The 16,315-nt window shown below is 43.5% G+C and overlaps 1 protein-coding gene across 1 annotated transcript in view; it reads right to left on the reverse strand.

Annotated features, from left to right (window-relative positions):
* The window catches only part of PPP1R14C (protein phosphatase 1 regulatory inhibitor subunit 14C), a 51,501-nt gene extending 36,045 nt beyond the window's left edge, over positions 1-15,456 (reverse strand). The window contains exon 1 of the mRNA XM_066546970.1: positions 15,070-15,456. Coding sequence (XP_066403067.1) covers positions 15,070-15,354 — 285 coding nt within the window. The 5' untranslated portion in view covers positions 15,355-15,456. The remainder of the gene's footprint in view (positions 1-15,069) is intronic.
* Between the last annotated feature and the right edge of the window lie 859 nt (positions 15,457-16,315).

Here is a 16,315-nt window from a genome sequence, read left to right on the forward strand (position 1 = left end):
GCAGAGGGATCAGGGCAGGCAGGATTGTTGGGCTATGGCTCAATAAGGCCAAGTACTGGGTTCTGCACTTGGGTCACAACAGTCCCATGCAGCTCTACGAGCTTGTGGAAGAGTGGCTGGAAAGCTGCTGATTAAAAGAGGACCTGGGGGTGCTGGTCAACAGCAGCTGAACCCAAGCCAGCTCATGTGGCCAAGAAGGGCAATGGCATCCTGGCCTGTAGCAGAAATAGTGTGGCCAGCAGGACAAGGGAGTGATCATCACCTTGTACGGAGCCCTTCACTTCACACTTCGAATCCTATGTTCAGTTTTGGGCCACTCATTACAAGACATTGAGGTGCTGCAGCATGTCCAGAGAAGGGCAACAGAACTGGTGAGGAGTCTGGAACACAAGTCTTACAAGGAGCAGCTGAGGGAGCTGGGGTTGTTTAGCCTGGAGAAAAGGAGGCTCAGTGAGACCTCATTGCTCCCTACAAGTATCTGAAAGGAAGTGTTGGTCTCTCTTTCCAAGTAACAACTGACTGGGCAAGAGCAAACAGCCTCAAGTCATGCCAGGGGAGGTTTAGATTGAATATTAAGAAAAATTTCTTCATGGAAAGGGGTGCCATTCATGGAAACATGCTGCCCAAGGAATTGGTTGAGTCACTATACCCACAGGGATTTAGAAGACATGTAGATGTGGCACATGGGGACATGGTTTACTGGCAGACTTGGCAGTGCTAGGTTAATGTTAGGACTTAATGATCTTAAAGGTCTTTTCCAACCTAAGCAATTCTATGATTCCACAACCATCCTCCTTTCCCAAGGGTGCCCAGGTTTTTTCTTCCCTCACTGCCAGACAACCCCACCAGCAACACCAGTGCTCTGCAGCTGTATTTTTATCAGAAGTCAGCTCCAGCATCACTGCTGTTCTACACTGAGCATTACAAGATTTGAGAGGGGAGAATTTCTATATCAGAAGAGAGGAGACAAGAAGTCACACTCCTTTTCTTCCAGCTTCCACTCCATGTCTCATTTCCTGCAATATCTCCAACACAATGTCAGAGTAATGCCAAACGAGAATATATTTGCATATATTAGTTCCTCTCCAGTAACACACAGCCTCCACTTGCTATTATTCTTCCCCTTCTCCTTAGACTACAGCAAGTAAAGACTCCTCATCTACAGCAGCAGAGCTGAGAGCCAACTGCTCTGCACACAGCTACCCTGCAAGTCAGTCTTTGCTAATGCACAGATGGCTTCCCTTCTTTTGCCTTGTCTATATATATATATGTCAATGTATTTTCTCTTCCAGGGCAAGAAACTTCCAGGCTAGACTTTCATGCAACTTTCTTAATGTTGGTTTGCTAACTGACCATTTGAAAATCAAAGCCAAAACCAAAACCCACATAAACATGGATGACTCCTGAAAGTAACAAACATATGACATGAAAAACAAGCCAGTGTGGGAGGACAGAGTCAGACGTACCCTAACTTCACTGCTTTTATGCTTAACACTGCAGCTGTGAAAATGAAAAAGGAAGAAATATGCTTTTTCAAGGCATAGCCAGCCAGTCTGTTACAATGCTTCCAAAATACATCCCTAATTCTCCTGTTGAGTGCTACAGAAATAATTGCATATATTGTTCAGGTTTTGCCTTTTTATAAAAAAAAAAAAATTAAGAGTCAAAAGAATGAGAAAATAGTGGTATTCTGTAACAGAAGCAGATGCCATAATGTGACAGGGTGAACAGGTCACTTCAACAATCATGGTGGAAGGCTGCAATTTTCTAACACTAACCATCTGTATCAGAGGTGGAATACTAAAATTGAATAAGTGTTTAGCTGAGTTTCATGAGTGGAAAATCTCCTCTATTAAAAATTTGCCTCATAACATGCCTTTAAGATGGACAGAGTGCAGAACATAAATTCAGACCTGTCTATTATTTCATTTTTGCTGCAGCCAGCACCTCAGGCCTTTAGACCTGGTTCCTGATCCATAAGAAAATCCTTATGGCCATGAACAACTTATCTTATTGAACACTTATCATCCCAGAACTGTCTGAGAAAGAGTCATCTAGAAAGACCATTTCATCTGTCGGCAATAGGTTTGGATTGGTGGGATAACTGTACAAGTGTACCTGAAGACATTTGCCCAGATCTGATGTACAAGTTACAAAAACCACCGGACAAATGCTTTAGAAGCATTTCAGTACATCATTATGTCTTCAGAGTTAAATGTACCAACATCCTTACTAATTGTAGAAAATATTAGCAGTTGTTGATAGCAACCATATTACTTCTCCCTCTAACCTGCCTCCAATGGACTCTCCAATAGTGGCACTGCTTCAAACATTATTCAAACAAGTCTTCCTAAATTCCAGCTCCTATTTGTCCAAAGAGCAACATCTAGAGGAAGAGAAGCAAGCTTAGAGCAAGCTACTGTCAATCCTGTTTGTCTCTACAACCCCTGACTTCTGTAGTTCTCTCTTTCACTACCGTGAATATTTCTGTGAGTCTTTAGTAGAGAAAGACACAGGGGACAAGTTTGACCAGGGACTTGAGGGCACAGGAAGAAAGCAATCCAGAAGAAACATTACTTATATTTATCAAACTAGCACAAGCAAGCCCGCAGAATTTGGCCAAAGAGACAAACACCTACACACCTGGATCTAAAGTACATGCTAGCGTGAAAGAAATAACCTGGAAAAATGAGGAAACGAGGCAGGCAGCCTATTATACACTTTATACATGCTTACTGCCATCTCTACCTTAGTTCTACCTCTCCAGGAACAACTTTCCACTTTCTTCCCTAATCTCTTCCCACCTGGCCCTGATAACCCAGCACTTCCCATTCAGAGGCAGTGGAAATCCTTCTGCTGCCTACTGCAGAGACACAGAAACAAGCTCTAGAGGAGAGAGGTGTATTTGTTCTCCACTAGTAAAAGGCATGGTGTTTATGACAGTTAGGACAACTATGACTTGCTAGGACAAGGATTTTTTAAAAAGTTACCAATTACTCCAACTTCTCAAGCACTTACATTTCAGAGCCGTTCTCAAGGCAGGAGATGTGTCCTTGTGGTATGCATCCTAAGAGGATAAATTACCCTAGAGCCACGGGCAGTGAACACAGGGTTATAGCCAGCAGGTGGGGGTGTGGGCAAGACACAAGGCAGAGCAGTTCTCTGGGATTCATGCCATTGCTACTAAATGATGAAGAACAAGTATCACACGAAATACAAGGGCAAATGCCACAAGATTCTGAATTTTGAGTACTCTTCACCTCATTGTGCCCGCAACTTCAACAATTAAAGTCAATCCCCTGCTACAATGACTGCAGCTCTATCATCTTCAGCACAATACAGAAAAAAAATCATTGGTGAGATGATGTGATTACAGGAAAAAGATTTTATGATACCAAAATGCCTGTTTTTCCAAGAAGGAACTGCTAGTCATAGTAGAGCACACCAGGTATTCCATTTGTCCAATTCTGTTGGTTAATTTAAAAAAAAAAATAATCTGTGCTCATTATTCAAAGAACCTTGCACTCTGCAGCTTCAGTGTCACTAGTAAGCATAGAGAAGAAACTGATACCCAGTCACAGACTACATTTAATCTTCTTCGGTACTGACACCACTATTTTGCAGTTTTTATAACTGAACTGTCAAAACAACTTATCCAAATACAGCCAGAACATGCTGGTTAAGGAATTGTTGTCTAATTTGTGCATCTCTACAGAAGTCGAAAGGAATCACTAGAGTGTGAAATTGCTAAATGAAGAAGAGGCATTGATCACAGACTATACTGAGCAGTGGAAGAGAAGCATTCAACACCTCCTAACCATACCCATAACATAGATTCAATCTCAACAAGACATTTGTTGAAAATCAAGCGCTGTCTCCAGAACAAATGCTTTGTGTTCTCAATTCAAAAATAGGACATGCTAAGTCTATGCCTGGATGTCACTTATGTTAAACAAAACATCACATCATGGTTGTTTGTCATCATCCACTTTCACATCAAGCAGAAATAGTTTGGCAAATAGTTTAGCAAACACAGGTTGTACACCAAATCACTGTTACCTAGCCACTCTTGAAAGGCACAGAGCTTAAGCCACCAGGCTTAAATGTTGCTGCCTTGATGACTATGCAAGTGGAGTGATTTTCCACATAGTAGTCACAGGACATCCCTGCCTTCTGCGATTCACAAGAGCAGGTCACTCTCCATCTCCAAGCAACAACAGGCACAGCTGACTGCTTCCCTGCAATTTGTACATAATTCTGCCTACAGCAAGAATGAAATAACGACTAGGACCATGCCACACTAGGTCAAATTTGACAGATTGATTGCTTTCTTCTAAGAGAGAAGATGGAAAAAAACCTAAGGAATATATGCTCCATGTAAAAATTTTGATCAAACAGGATCAACACCAGGTCCTTTGCAGTCTGGGAATTTAGGCTAAACAGCAGTGCCATTAAGTAGGTTTGCCTCTTGGGGCACTTCAAGGATTAATTACTCCATCAGATTGTTTGAAAGAACACAAGGAAAGAGCACGTGATATAATGAGGCCTTCTAAATGGCTCTCCTCATCTCAGTTTCAGCAGCCCTGTAAAAACAATCTGTTAGTCTCCAGTATTGATTTTCTTTACACTGAGAAGCTGCGTGTAAATTGACTTCTGCAATAAAAGTCATACACTATGAGTACATCAAGCACCCGACACACTCATAGTCTTCTCACCACATTTTTGTCTTACCAGCCAATTAAAGTGTTAATGATTGGAACAGGAGACAGTTTTCAATCATTATTATTTCTTTAGCCAGAAGTATTAGGTCTTTTAAGATTTAACACAAGAGACAAGAAGTCTGTTTTCTGGGGGGGGAAGGAATGTTTTATTCAGTGGTATCAAAACAAGTGCACTTACATCCTGCAGAATCTAGAAGCAATGTAATCTTTTTGAAGAAATTTATGCATGCAAGAGATACAGAGAGTTTCTCATGTTTTGTAGAAAGTCACTCCTCCAAGTGGTGCCTGGGCATAGCAGTGTGCTCTACACAGTGACGACTCTCTCTCCCCCCAGATACTCATTTGGAGCAGCAGGCAGGCCAGGAACTGGCAGTCAATGCATCTTGGCTCTGGTCCACTGGTGTCAAGAAATATCAGCAGGAGTTCTAACATGCTTTAAAGCAGACACTCCTCTTCCCTGGGGGCCAGAGACACCACTTGGCTACACAGGCAAGTCCCTGAACTGCAAAACATGGAAAAGTGCCTGAGGGATCTTTAAAATGAATTCACAAACAACTCCAGATCCAGGAGGTGGCATAACCTGCTGTGACTATCCCACCAAGGATGACAAAAAGAGAAGGAAGCTAAAGACTATACAGGACCCCTGTTTGATTCCAGTGCTTCTTCTTACTGTCAGATTCTCAGAAAAGTATTTTGGCACATAGTGCTGCCTCGTTCCACTTGCTACATTAAATGCACCTCAAACTACTAACCAAGAGCAAGAGCTAACAATTCCAATGTAATCATTACATATTTTAAGGTGAAATCTGATAAGAACCTAAAATAAAGAAGATAAAAAGCATTCAGAGACATATTGGGAAAAAAAAGGCAGAGATGTTGTTTAGGTGTTGATTTTTACGAAACGAGTCCTGGAAGCCTCTGTTGGCCCCAACCTGAAACAAGACAGTCTCCAGATTATACAGTGAAAGATTTGCTTCCTCATATAAATGAATTCTCTGGTTATCACAATTACTTCATGACACTAAACCAAATTTTCTGCCTAAGAGTTTGGGTTTAATAAACAAAAAGTAGTTGGCTAGCTATAAGCAAGTTGATTAAATCTTTAGCTAAGCAGACTAGGCAGTACTGCAGCAAGAGCTGAAGTAAGAGCTGGCATGTTTCTGGCTGCCAGTGAGCTAATTATCACCAGCACTCCTTCCCCTCACCAGTTTCTGCACTCAGAAAAGATTCAGTTTTCAATATCAACATAATCCAAATTCTAGGAAGCTTTGTTAATGTTTTAAGAAAGAAGACTATGTATGCAGTTTTACCTCAACACACCTAAAACAGGAGTACAAAATTTTACTATAAACCTAAAATGGCATGATAGCATAACAAAAATAAAAAGACAATAGTTTATTTCAGAACATATGGAATTCTCTTCTGACAAAAAAAGTGCACTATATGCTTCAGGTACTATCTTTTAAAATGTAAACCAACCAACTGTAGAGGCTTATTCTTTTTGTTTAAAGTATGTCAAAATGTTACATACCAGTCACCTAAAGTAGAACTAATAACTTGTATCATGCTGGAGTTAATTTAGATATCTACTTCAAAAAATGTACCATTCAAGTGCTAAAATAAGTTAGGATCTTAAGCCACTAACATATTTTCTAAGGAGTGCTAAATGAATTCCATGAAATATTAGTAAGCACATTTCTCCCAGAGTCTGCAGACGTACTCAAAAGATGGATTTTGTTATAAGGTAGTAAGGGACCTACAGGAGAATCACTGTCTTAATACTTCTACCCCTTAGCTGTGGTCATCACTTGAGTCTGATGATGCCCAGAGTAAGAGCAGGCAGTAAAGCACATTTACAATCTGTTTAAACTTCACCCCAGAGTGAAAGTCCAAGCAAGTGCATTCCAAGCGAGTATTGGTCTTTCATTTATGTCTTTCTATATTTTATGGAAAGGATGGGAAAGATCCTAGTGCCTAAAGGGTTTAAAAGTGATATTTAAATACATAAAATAATGTGGAAAGAAACATCATATAGCCAAGTTACCCCATTAAAAAATTACATCAAATGCAAAGAGCTTATCTGCAAATAAGAAGGCAGACCATGTGACCTAGGAGATCCTTCCCAGTTCTGTCTTCTGGAAAGTAATCCTATTAAGACAGTCTGGTAAGAGGATTTTCATTAGGCATTGATTGTGCCATCATTTGCACTTCATGAAGTCCAACACAGAGGACTGAAGTGTGTCTGATCCTCTTGTTGGCAGCATATTTGGAATGGTAAACTCTTCTGAGTCACCACTAGAAGTGCCATCTCTAGACTAGCATCACTACACACACTAGCCATCCACTTACTTACCATTAGGCCTCATAATTAATGCTATCTTCTATACTACCTTTACTTTACAGGCTGAACAGTATTGCACTGAATTAAAAATCTACAAGTGTTCTAATAATTAAAGACCTATAGTAACATGTTATGATTTTTCTCTATATTTAGGTCCACTAGATCTATGCTACTGATAAATAATCACATGGATTGAAAATATACAAGATGCCTTCTGGGGCTGCAATCTGTGTGTTCCCTGAAAATAATTTAAGATGCCATGCTGAACTGGTTCCTAGAATAGAGATCATGCTTCCAGGGTGGGAGGGAGTGGTGGGGAGGGGAGGTAACAGTTCTGCTAATGAAATGTGATCCTCAGAATTAAATACTTATCACTTCAAAGATTTGATTTGTTTCAGTGTGTACCTCTGCCCAAGCAATTCCTTGTTCCAAGAAGATCTTTAACAGGCTAAATTTATTCTATCCTTTGAAATAAAGCTGTACTGCTGCTGTAGGGACTGCATACAATTAAGATTTTATACCCCCTTCTCCAGCATTAATAAGTTCTAGAAATCTTGACTTCCATAATTCCATGTGTCACGTGGGAGAACAGCAAAAGAAGCTGCTCATGTTTTACAACAGGCAGCCAAAAGTTGCGGTGACAAAGATAGATGGCCACATCTAACCTGCTCAATTTGTGCTGTCAAATAGAAGTTTCTGGAGTTAGATGTGAGGCAGGGAAAAATAAGAGCTTGGCTTTTGAATACTGCAGGCAAGACAGAAGACTGGAAGAATGTATTGATATTGCTTCTGCTGCTTTATCACCTGTAGTGACAAGAGACAAGGGAACCATAACTCAGACTGAATCGGGCTAGAGATGGGATAGCTTTTTTTCGCCCATTGGCATCTCCTGCACTGTCAAAATATTATGTAAAGTATGTACACATTATGTTCAGTAGTATGCACTACAAACCACATAGGCTTTTTTGGTTGGGTTTTAAGTCCCATTACAGTGTTTTCAAGCGGCTGATAACCTGTTCTAAAGGGAGAAATATGAGAGTGCAACATGCTCAGCCAGTCTTTGCAAGGTATGAATCAAAAGAGAATGAGTTTAGGGTGGTAATGAGAGCCAACTATCACACTACTTGTTATGGTTGAAGTAAGACTTAACTTCACATCTTTTTATTTACATTCAAGACCTATTTAGAAATATTCCCTATGCCTTATAAGAGGAGTCAAACATTCCATGAAATAGGTATTTTCCTCATTTAAACAGGGTTATTTTTGTTTCAGGCATTTGCTTTGACAGCACAGGTTAGATCAGCTAATACAAAGCACGGAGAATAAGGAGAGACTGTCATAACACAAGGAACCAACAGTGCTCAAGTCAGCCCAGCACCTTCAACAAAGCACAATATAACCTGCTCTCAGCTACGTGGGGATGGATCATCCATGTTGTAGTTTAATTGTGCTACAAGTACAAACACATCCAAGCTACAATCAAGCCCAAAAGCAATATAATGAATTTTTGTTATAAACAAAAATTGCTGAATGGTTAAAAGGGGCAGATTAATGACCAGTTCCCCCTCTTCCCCTTCAGCCGTACATTCACTGTATGATTTGTAGCAGACTTTACCATTTATTTTTTTATCCACAGTTTTTCCATTGTATCCCTATTCTCCCACCCACCCCCTCCTCTCTTTTGTTACCCTGGATAATCAAGAACCAGCTCTATGTAAAACAATTTGCCTAAAGGCACAAGAGTCTTTGTAGCCACAAAGATTGGAAGCTACTGTTAATAAGAAGTACAATTATAAAATCTTAAGTGATGTAAGCAATCAATTATTTATTCACCTTGTTATAAAACAACCACACCTACTGCTTCAACAAAGAAACCAGTTCAATCTTGAACAGAGAGGAAGAGGACAAAAAATTGCTATGGAAAGCTGCTGAGCAATAATCTGTGTTGTGAAGCTTTAAATTGGTAGTCAAGAATATTGCTGCTGATTCAGATACAACAATGAACCATGACCAGCACAGAAATGACATCTAGACTAAACAAAGATCAAATAGTAGAAAAAGTAATTTTCTTGCAATCATAGAAAGGTTTGGGTTGGAAGGGATCTTAACGCTCATCTAGTTCCAATCCCCCTACCATCGGCAGGGACATCTTCCACTGGGCCAGCCACATCCAGCTTCAACACTTCAAGGGATGCAAAGTTCATAACTTCTCTAGGCAACCTGTTCTAGTGCCTCACCACCATCACGGTGAAGAATTTATTCTTTATTACCTCATCTAAGCCTGTCCTCTGTCAATTTAAGGCCATTCCTCCTTGTCCTCTCACTACATGCCCCTCTCAAGCTATCTTTCAGGCCCTCTCTAAGTTTCCCCGAAATCTTCTCTTCTCCAGGCTGAACATTCCCAGCTCTTGGCCTTCACAGGAGAGGTGCTGCAGCCCCTGATCATCTTTGTGGCCCTCCTCTGGACTCACTCCAAACTGTCCATGTACTTCTTATGCTGGAGGCCCCAGAGCTGGATGCAGTACTCCAGGTGGGGTTTCACAAGAGTGAAGTAAATGCTGAAGAACTGTCTCCCTTGACCTGCTGGCCATGCTGCTTTTAATGTGGCCTGGGATGCAATTGGCTTTCAGGGCTGCAAGTGCACATTGCCAGCTCATGTTGAGGTTCTTGTCAACCAACACCCCCAAGTTTTCTGCTGAGGGTTGCTTTCAATCCGTTCTCCACTCCACTTGCATTTGTGGTCGTGACTGCTTTGACCCATGTGCAGAACCTTGCACCTGACTGTGATGAATTTCTCTCCTTGAATTCCTTTGCACTGTTGCATGCAAAAAGAAGGCAAGTTCAGTAGCTGAACAGTGGTACACTTCCTGCTAGAGTAGGTATTTAGAACTTAAGGCAAGATCTTAAGTTCATTTAAAAACAAAAGGCTCTGGCTTTCTCACAATCAGGTGCTTGCTACCCTCACAGATCCTTAAGCCCACTCCTCCAAAAAGAACTGCATGCATTTTACAACGTTTGTTTTAAGACAATGTGCATTTCTTAGGTTTCCCATTTTCTGCTCTTGGGATTCAAATACCTTTCTGTGGTTGCTACATGATAGAATAAGCCTTTGCTACACTTGTCTTGCCTGTGTCCTTTACAGATCTCTGATCACAGAAACTCTTCAACTGACACAAGTATGTTGCCCAGTATTTCTTGCCCTCAAGAGAGTACACCAAAGTTTGTGCTGTACAACATGGAGATCTGTAAGAGCTGTCCAAAATAAATAATTCAAATAAATTTCTAAGCACCTTGGTGGATCTACAAGTTCTTTACTCCAATGCATCTGAAGTGCAACACTCAATCTCCCAAAGAAAGAAATCCTTTATTATGCCTCCTACTAACTTGCATCTTTTTAAAGGAGTGACACTCTCTCTAGTTCTCAGATTCTTCTCAGCCTCTCTCCACTTCTAATCCATTGAGAAAGAAGTCCACATGCAATTACCATTTCTGAGATCTTAGTCCAAGTTAGAAGTCTATTCAAAGAGTGAGACTGTAGGCAAAAGTTTGCTTCTGTAACATTTTACTCAGTGGATTTTCTTACCAAACGCCTTTCTGAGAAATGAATAATAAATTTCAAACATTACCTCACTAGAGCCTGAGGCATAAGTAGTACCTGATCATACCATCAGGTCCACATCACCACATGGCAGCCTTAGCAGCATGCTGACCGGGCTGTTTTGGAAAAGACAGAGTGTGTGGAGGGAAATGTTAGCATATCCCAGCAGCTTCAGGAAGACAGACAAAGAGGGTGCTCTCTGCAGTCACTGAGCAACCAGGCAAAGGGAGCTCTTGATCTGTACAGGACTGAGCTAAATTGCTCCTTTCCCTCCCATACTCCATTGCCAACATGAAATCCCTACCCATTTCAGTGCTTCATGCCACTCTTGTCATTGCAGTATCTATACCAGAAGATGGAAGAAAATCTTACACAAAACAATTCTCAGTCTGACATGGATTTGTACTCTTAATGGAAATGCCTGAAGGGCCTTTATGGGCAGCTCTTCCAACTGCATTTTATTGTACAGTGAATTTTTAAACACAATGTCAGCGTATTTCCATTCCTGGAATGGAAAAATAATAAGCTTGAACACAACACTCTGGTACTTCCAGACCAACATCATATGCCCTGCCAAGCACTGACTTCCATATATCACTAGACATACTCTAATAAAATAGTTGATTACTCAGCTAAGCTCAGCAATATCTCAGAAGGCAAGTCTTGTATTTAGCTTTTAGAGTGCAAAGTCTAGGGGCTCATTTGATTTGCACATGTAAATCTCTACATTAAAAAATAGTCAGCAACAAATCAATAGCACAAGCAAAACCTTTCTTCATTATTGTGCAAAAATCTGTGTGCCATTTATAGCAAATGCTATAATTCTGGATAGACAGGACCCCAGAGCACAGAAATTCACCTGCAAAATTGAATGGTTTCTGGGGACAAGTCCAGTGGTCTCTGTTTTTCATATACAAAGTCATACAAGTTTGGCAGGTGCACACAACATAGATCATACATTTGGAAAACTGGTCTGTCACCACTTTCATGCTGAGCTACAAGTTGCAAGCCATCAGGGATTGAATAGTGATGGTGTAAGTCACTCTATGCAGTATTATTTTGCAATTCTTAACCAATAATGGACTTAGCCCAAAACACAAAGCATCTGTGGAGAAACTATTTTTAGTACCAAGATACCCAATAAAGGTCAACACTGAAGCCAGTTCAAGTCCTGCAACTAAAGTATTGCATTTTCAATGTACTAACCTGCAACCATAACCTCAGTTTCAGCATTCACAGAAACCACAACAAACAGGTTATAAAACTTTTTTCTTTTTTTTTAATGAAGCAGTCCCAGAAGCAGACAGCCAGACCAATTTCACCTGCAGCACCTGACCTGAGTACGTTAGCCTGGCAGGTTCTGCTTAAGTCTCTCTGGTCCTATTAAAGTTTTCTACCTTGATAACCTTTACCATTCAGGTAAAGGGTCTTTTATCCCTAGAGTCTGCATCATGTGGAAGTAACCTTTCTACAGCTAAACTCTGTGCCATATAACTGAGGTCTGCATTAAAAATAGTCTCCTTCTAAATCACACTCCCAACACCATTATATTGCTTGGCATCCAATTTTTAAAACTAAAAATGTACCAGTAAAGACAAGATCCACTAGAAAAAGAACACAAACAAACCTGTCTTGTTATTTCCCAACCTCATCTCCTAAACTCTGTCGCCATGCCAAGACAGGCTTATAGCTGACTTAACTTGCAAGTACTTGAGAGACTGAGTACATGTTTCGTTTTAAATAAAGGGAATCTTTCTGTAAGTATCCACTTACTGATGAATCTTAGCATAATAGCAAACATTATTTAAATGGAAAACAGTGAGCAGGCACTACATTTATGCAGTCTAACAAAGAGACATGCAAGTCTTCTTACAGACTTTCAGTGCACCACATTGCAAGCACCCTCTACTTATTTCTGGCTCTTCCCAGAAATGAAGTGCACTGCTCCTTAGAAATAGAGCTCTGAATCAGAATAACAATGAAACACTGACATTGGTTAGCTCTTCCAGGATTAAAAATTCAATGGCTATTTCTGACAATCTGGAAGATTTTAGATCATTACAGAACGTAAATGTCATTGCATTCGAAGTTATTGTAGATTTTCCATAGAAATTGAACTGAGCAATTCCCAACCCCCTCCTAACCTGCCCTCAGACAGGGTTATTAACTGTCTGCATAGGTGATTAAATTTCAGCCTGAGAGCTACATCTCTAAGCCTAGAAGTAATTCAAGCAGATTCAAGCAAAGCATCTTGCATTAAATTGCTATTGTCTTTAATCACTACACTCATCATACATCTTCAACTTTATTCTGATAGTATATTAATAGCTTGACCTTTTCACTACCATCATCTGTGCTGACTCTGGATAGAGTTGATGCATAATAGCAAAGAAGAGCAGAAAATTACTTAAATATTTTGCCCTTGGCTTTCAAATCTAAAAGCATTTTGTTCTGTTATGCTAAACCACTTTTCCCCCTAAAAGTCACTTCAGAAACCAAACCATCTAACAAGTTATTTTTATTCAGCTATATATGGTCTCCACCTTAATAGAGACCTTCTAAAGCATACATCCTTCTACTTTAGTTGGAAGCAATAACTATAACAAGGAAAAGAATGAATGATTTTTGTCCAACAAGCCTGTGATTTGAATACTGTGAAGAACAGCAACAATTCCATTGGGCTTTGCTCCTATATACCACATCCTTTCTTATGAACAGAACAAGTTCACCAGTCTGTCAAAAGCACACAGCCCAAACAGGCCTGGTGTTTTTGAGCAGTGAGAGTCAAACCAGAGGACAGATCCAGCAGGTCAGACACTAACTACGTTATCAGCCTGCAGAGGCACAGAATCATCAGTTCACACAAACAACTGTAAACACTTCCGGCCTCAGAAAACGCTCACAGCCTACAGGCTATGTGGCCAAACAAGTCATGAGACTGGAGAGGCAAGTCACACCAAGATGAAGACTAAGAACTGCTTATTTTTATTATTTCTAACTGGAGTTTCCATTTGTATCTTTCCTTCCCACAGCTCATGGATGTGAACAGTTAAAGAGGTTTAACTTGACACATGCACATTTTTTATGTGTCGTTCTAAAAAATTTGCCAATAAATCACTTTTGAGATTAAAGGAGTTTCTTTAAAGCATTTGTATTATGTGTGTGCAAGATATTCCACCCAGGTTATTTATATTTTCACATCCACCAAAGACATCCACACCTCAAGGACTGTCAAGCTCTTGTCTTAGCTCCAGCATGCTCAGGAGTGAGATGTTGGCTCCTGGACATGCTAGCTGCAAAATTTATATCTGGATTCAACAAATCTCACTTCAGAAGTCTCTAACAAAAGTGAATTAGACGACTGATGGGAGAAGAATGTGTGAACTTCAGTTTAGCCTTAACGTTTTGGTAAGAGTAAATACCCGAAGTGGAAGGGAGATACGATCCCTTGGGGATTAGGTTTACAACATCGTTATCTCCACAAGGAAGACAACAGTTGCCATTTCTTTCAACAATCTTGAAACATTCTCCTGCTCATCTGTCCTCTACAGAAGAGAATTCATTCTGGCAACACTCGCTCTTTGCCCAGAGTAACAGAAAAACAGATTTGATACGTAGAAATCACGTACATACAAGCCCACAGCGTTTTCGATTCTCGTCCTAATGATCTCCGAATTGGTCACTGAAATTTCCTGGCCAGTATCTACCCCACTCTTGTAGGTCGGGATAACGCAAAACCACGATCCAGAGGGGACCGTACCCGCACCGCAGTCTCTCCTCTACACCAGCCGCCTCCGCACATCCCCCGCGCAGGTCCCGCTCTCCCGCCCGGCTCTCCCTGTGCCCAGCACACCGCTCTGCTCCCCGACCCGCCGAGCTCCGGCGCTGGGCCAGCTCGCGTCTAACGGAGACCGACGCCCGCCCAGCCCGAGGAAGGCGCCTCGGAGCCCCGGTCCGCCCTGCCCTGGAAGGCTGCGGGGACAGCGGCTCCCGGCCACCACAGCCGCGGGCGAACCTCCTGGCATTCCCGGACCTGCCGCAGCCGCCGGGGCCCCCACGGAGGAAAAGGACCCTTCTGTGCCCGGTCGAGCGGCAGCCACCGCCCGTCCCCAAAGGGCGGTCCCCTCTTATTCACCTCGGGAGGGCACGGGGGACACCCTTTCTGTAGGGCATGGGGCACCTTTCACCATTCCCCGAGCCGAGGCACCACTGAGGAGCGGGGCAGCGGCAGGGTGGAGGCGGTGGACCGGGAATGTCATTTGGAGGTGGCGGTGACAGCGCTCCTCTGCCCACCGCCGAAATGCGACTCGGAGCAGAAGGAGGATGCCGGGGGCGAGGGACGCAGCGGCGGGCGAGGGGACTGAGGCGACAGCAACCGCGCCGGGGACCCCGCGACCCCGGACCCGCACCTCGCAGCCGTAGAGCTGCCCCAGCTGCTCCACGATCCACTCCTCCAGCACCAGCCGCTTCCGCAGCTCCTTCCGATCGTATTTCACCGTCACTTTCCCCTGCTGGTGGCGCCGCTGCTGGACCTGCACCACGGCCGCCGCTGCCGACACCGAGTCCTCCCGGGAGGAGCTGCCGGAGGAGCCGCCGCTCCCGCCGCCGCCGCGGGGGCTCTGGAAGAAAACGCGGTTCCCGCCGCCTCCGCCCGCTGCTGCCGCCGCCTCGCTGCCCCCGGTCGCCACCGACATGCTCCGCTCCGCCGCGGCTCCCGCCGAGCCGAAAGGCGCCCGCCGCCGCTACCGCCGGGCCGCAGCAGCCGCCGCTCACGCGTGTGCTCCGCTCCCCCGCACCTGCCGCTTAAAGCCTCGCACGGCTCGGCGGCGCAGCGGCCCCGCCGCCGGGGGTGGGCCCGGACCGGCTGGGGCGGGGACAGAGGCGGGGCTGTGTGGCTCGGTGTGGCTCAGCTCGGCTCGGCACGGCTTGGCTTGGTTCGGTTCGGCTCGGGTTGGCACAGCGCGGCACGGTCGCAGCGGCTTGGCACGGCACGGCACGGCACGAGTCAGCGTGCCCGGCGTCAGCAGCTCGGAGCGGAGCGTGGAGCACCCCGAGAGCGCCGTGGGGCTGCCCCGGTGCCGGCGAGACGTGGGCGGCCGCTCCTCGCCGCCGGCGGAGGCGGAACGGCTGTGCCCGCGGCAGGGCGCTCCCGGGGAGCATACGCTCGCTGGGTGGTTTATGGCTTCTTTTTTTTCTGTAAGGAAATGTAGTATTACCCCTTCATGCACACTACGTTTATATACATCGCATACCTGCAGCACTAAAACGCTGAATGCGATCGTTTTCTTCTCTTCGTGATGTGTGCGGGTGTGGGTGCGCGTGAATGGTTTCAGGATAGTGAACCCCAAGAGCTGATATTTCAAGCTATCAGCAATCAGTGTAACAATAAGCCACGTGGAGATGGCTTTCTAAAACGCTCAGGTTAGCATCAGTGCTTTCAGCAGCCTCTCATCTCTCAGGAGATACTGAGCAAAATCAGTGATGGCCCATCCTACACACCAAAATGTGTCTATGACTGCAAGTAAGCAGCCAGCATAGCACAGGCACTGGGTAGGGATGCCAAACCATCCCCATTAGCAAAGAGGTTCGCCTGTGACAAGGGGCAGAAGTCAACCTCTTGCATGTTCAGAGCTGGGACTGGAAGAGCTTGGTGTC

Source organism: Molothrus aeneus, chromosome 3 (genome assembly GCF_037042795.1).
Source record: "Molothrus aeneus isolate 106 chromosome 3, BPBGC_Maene_1.0, whole genome shotgun sequence".
Classification (NCBI taxonomy): Eukaryota; Metazoa; Chordata; class Aves; order Passeriformes; family Icteridae; genus Molothrus; species Molothrus aeneus.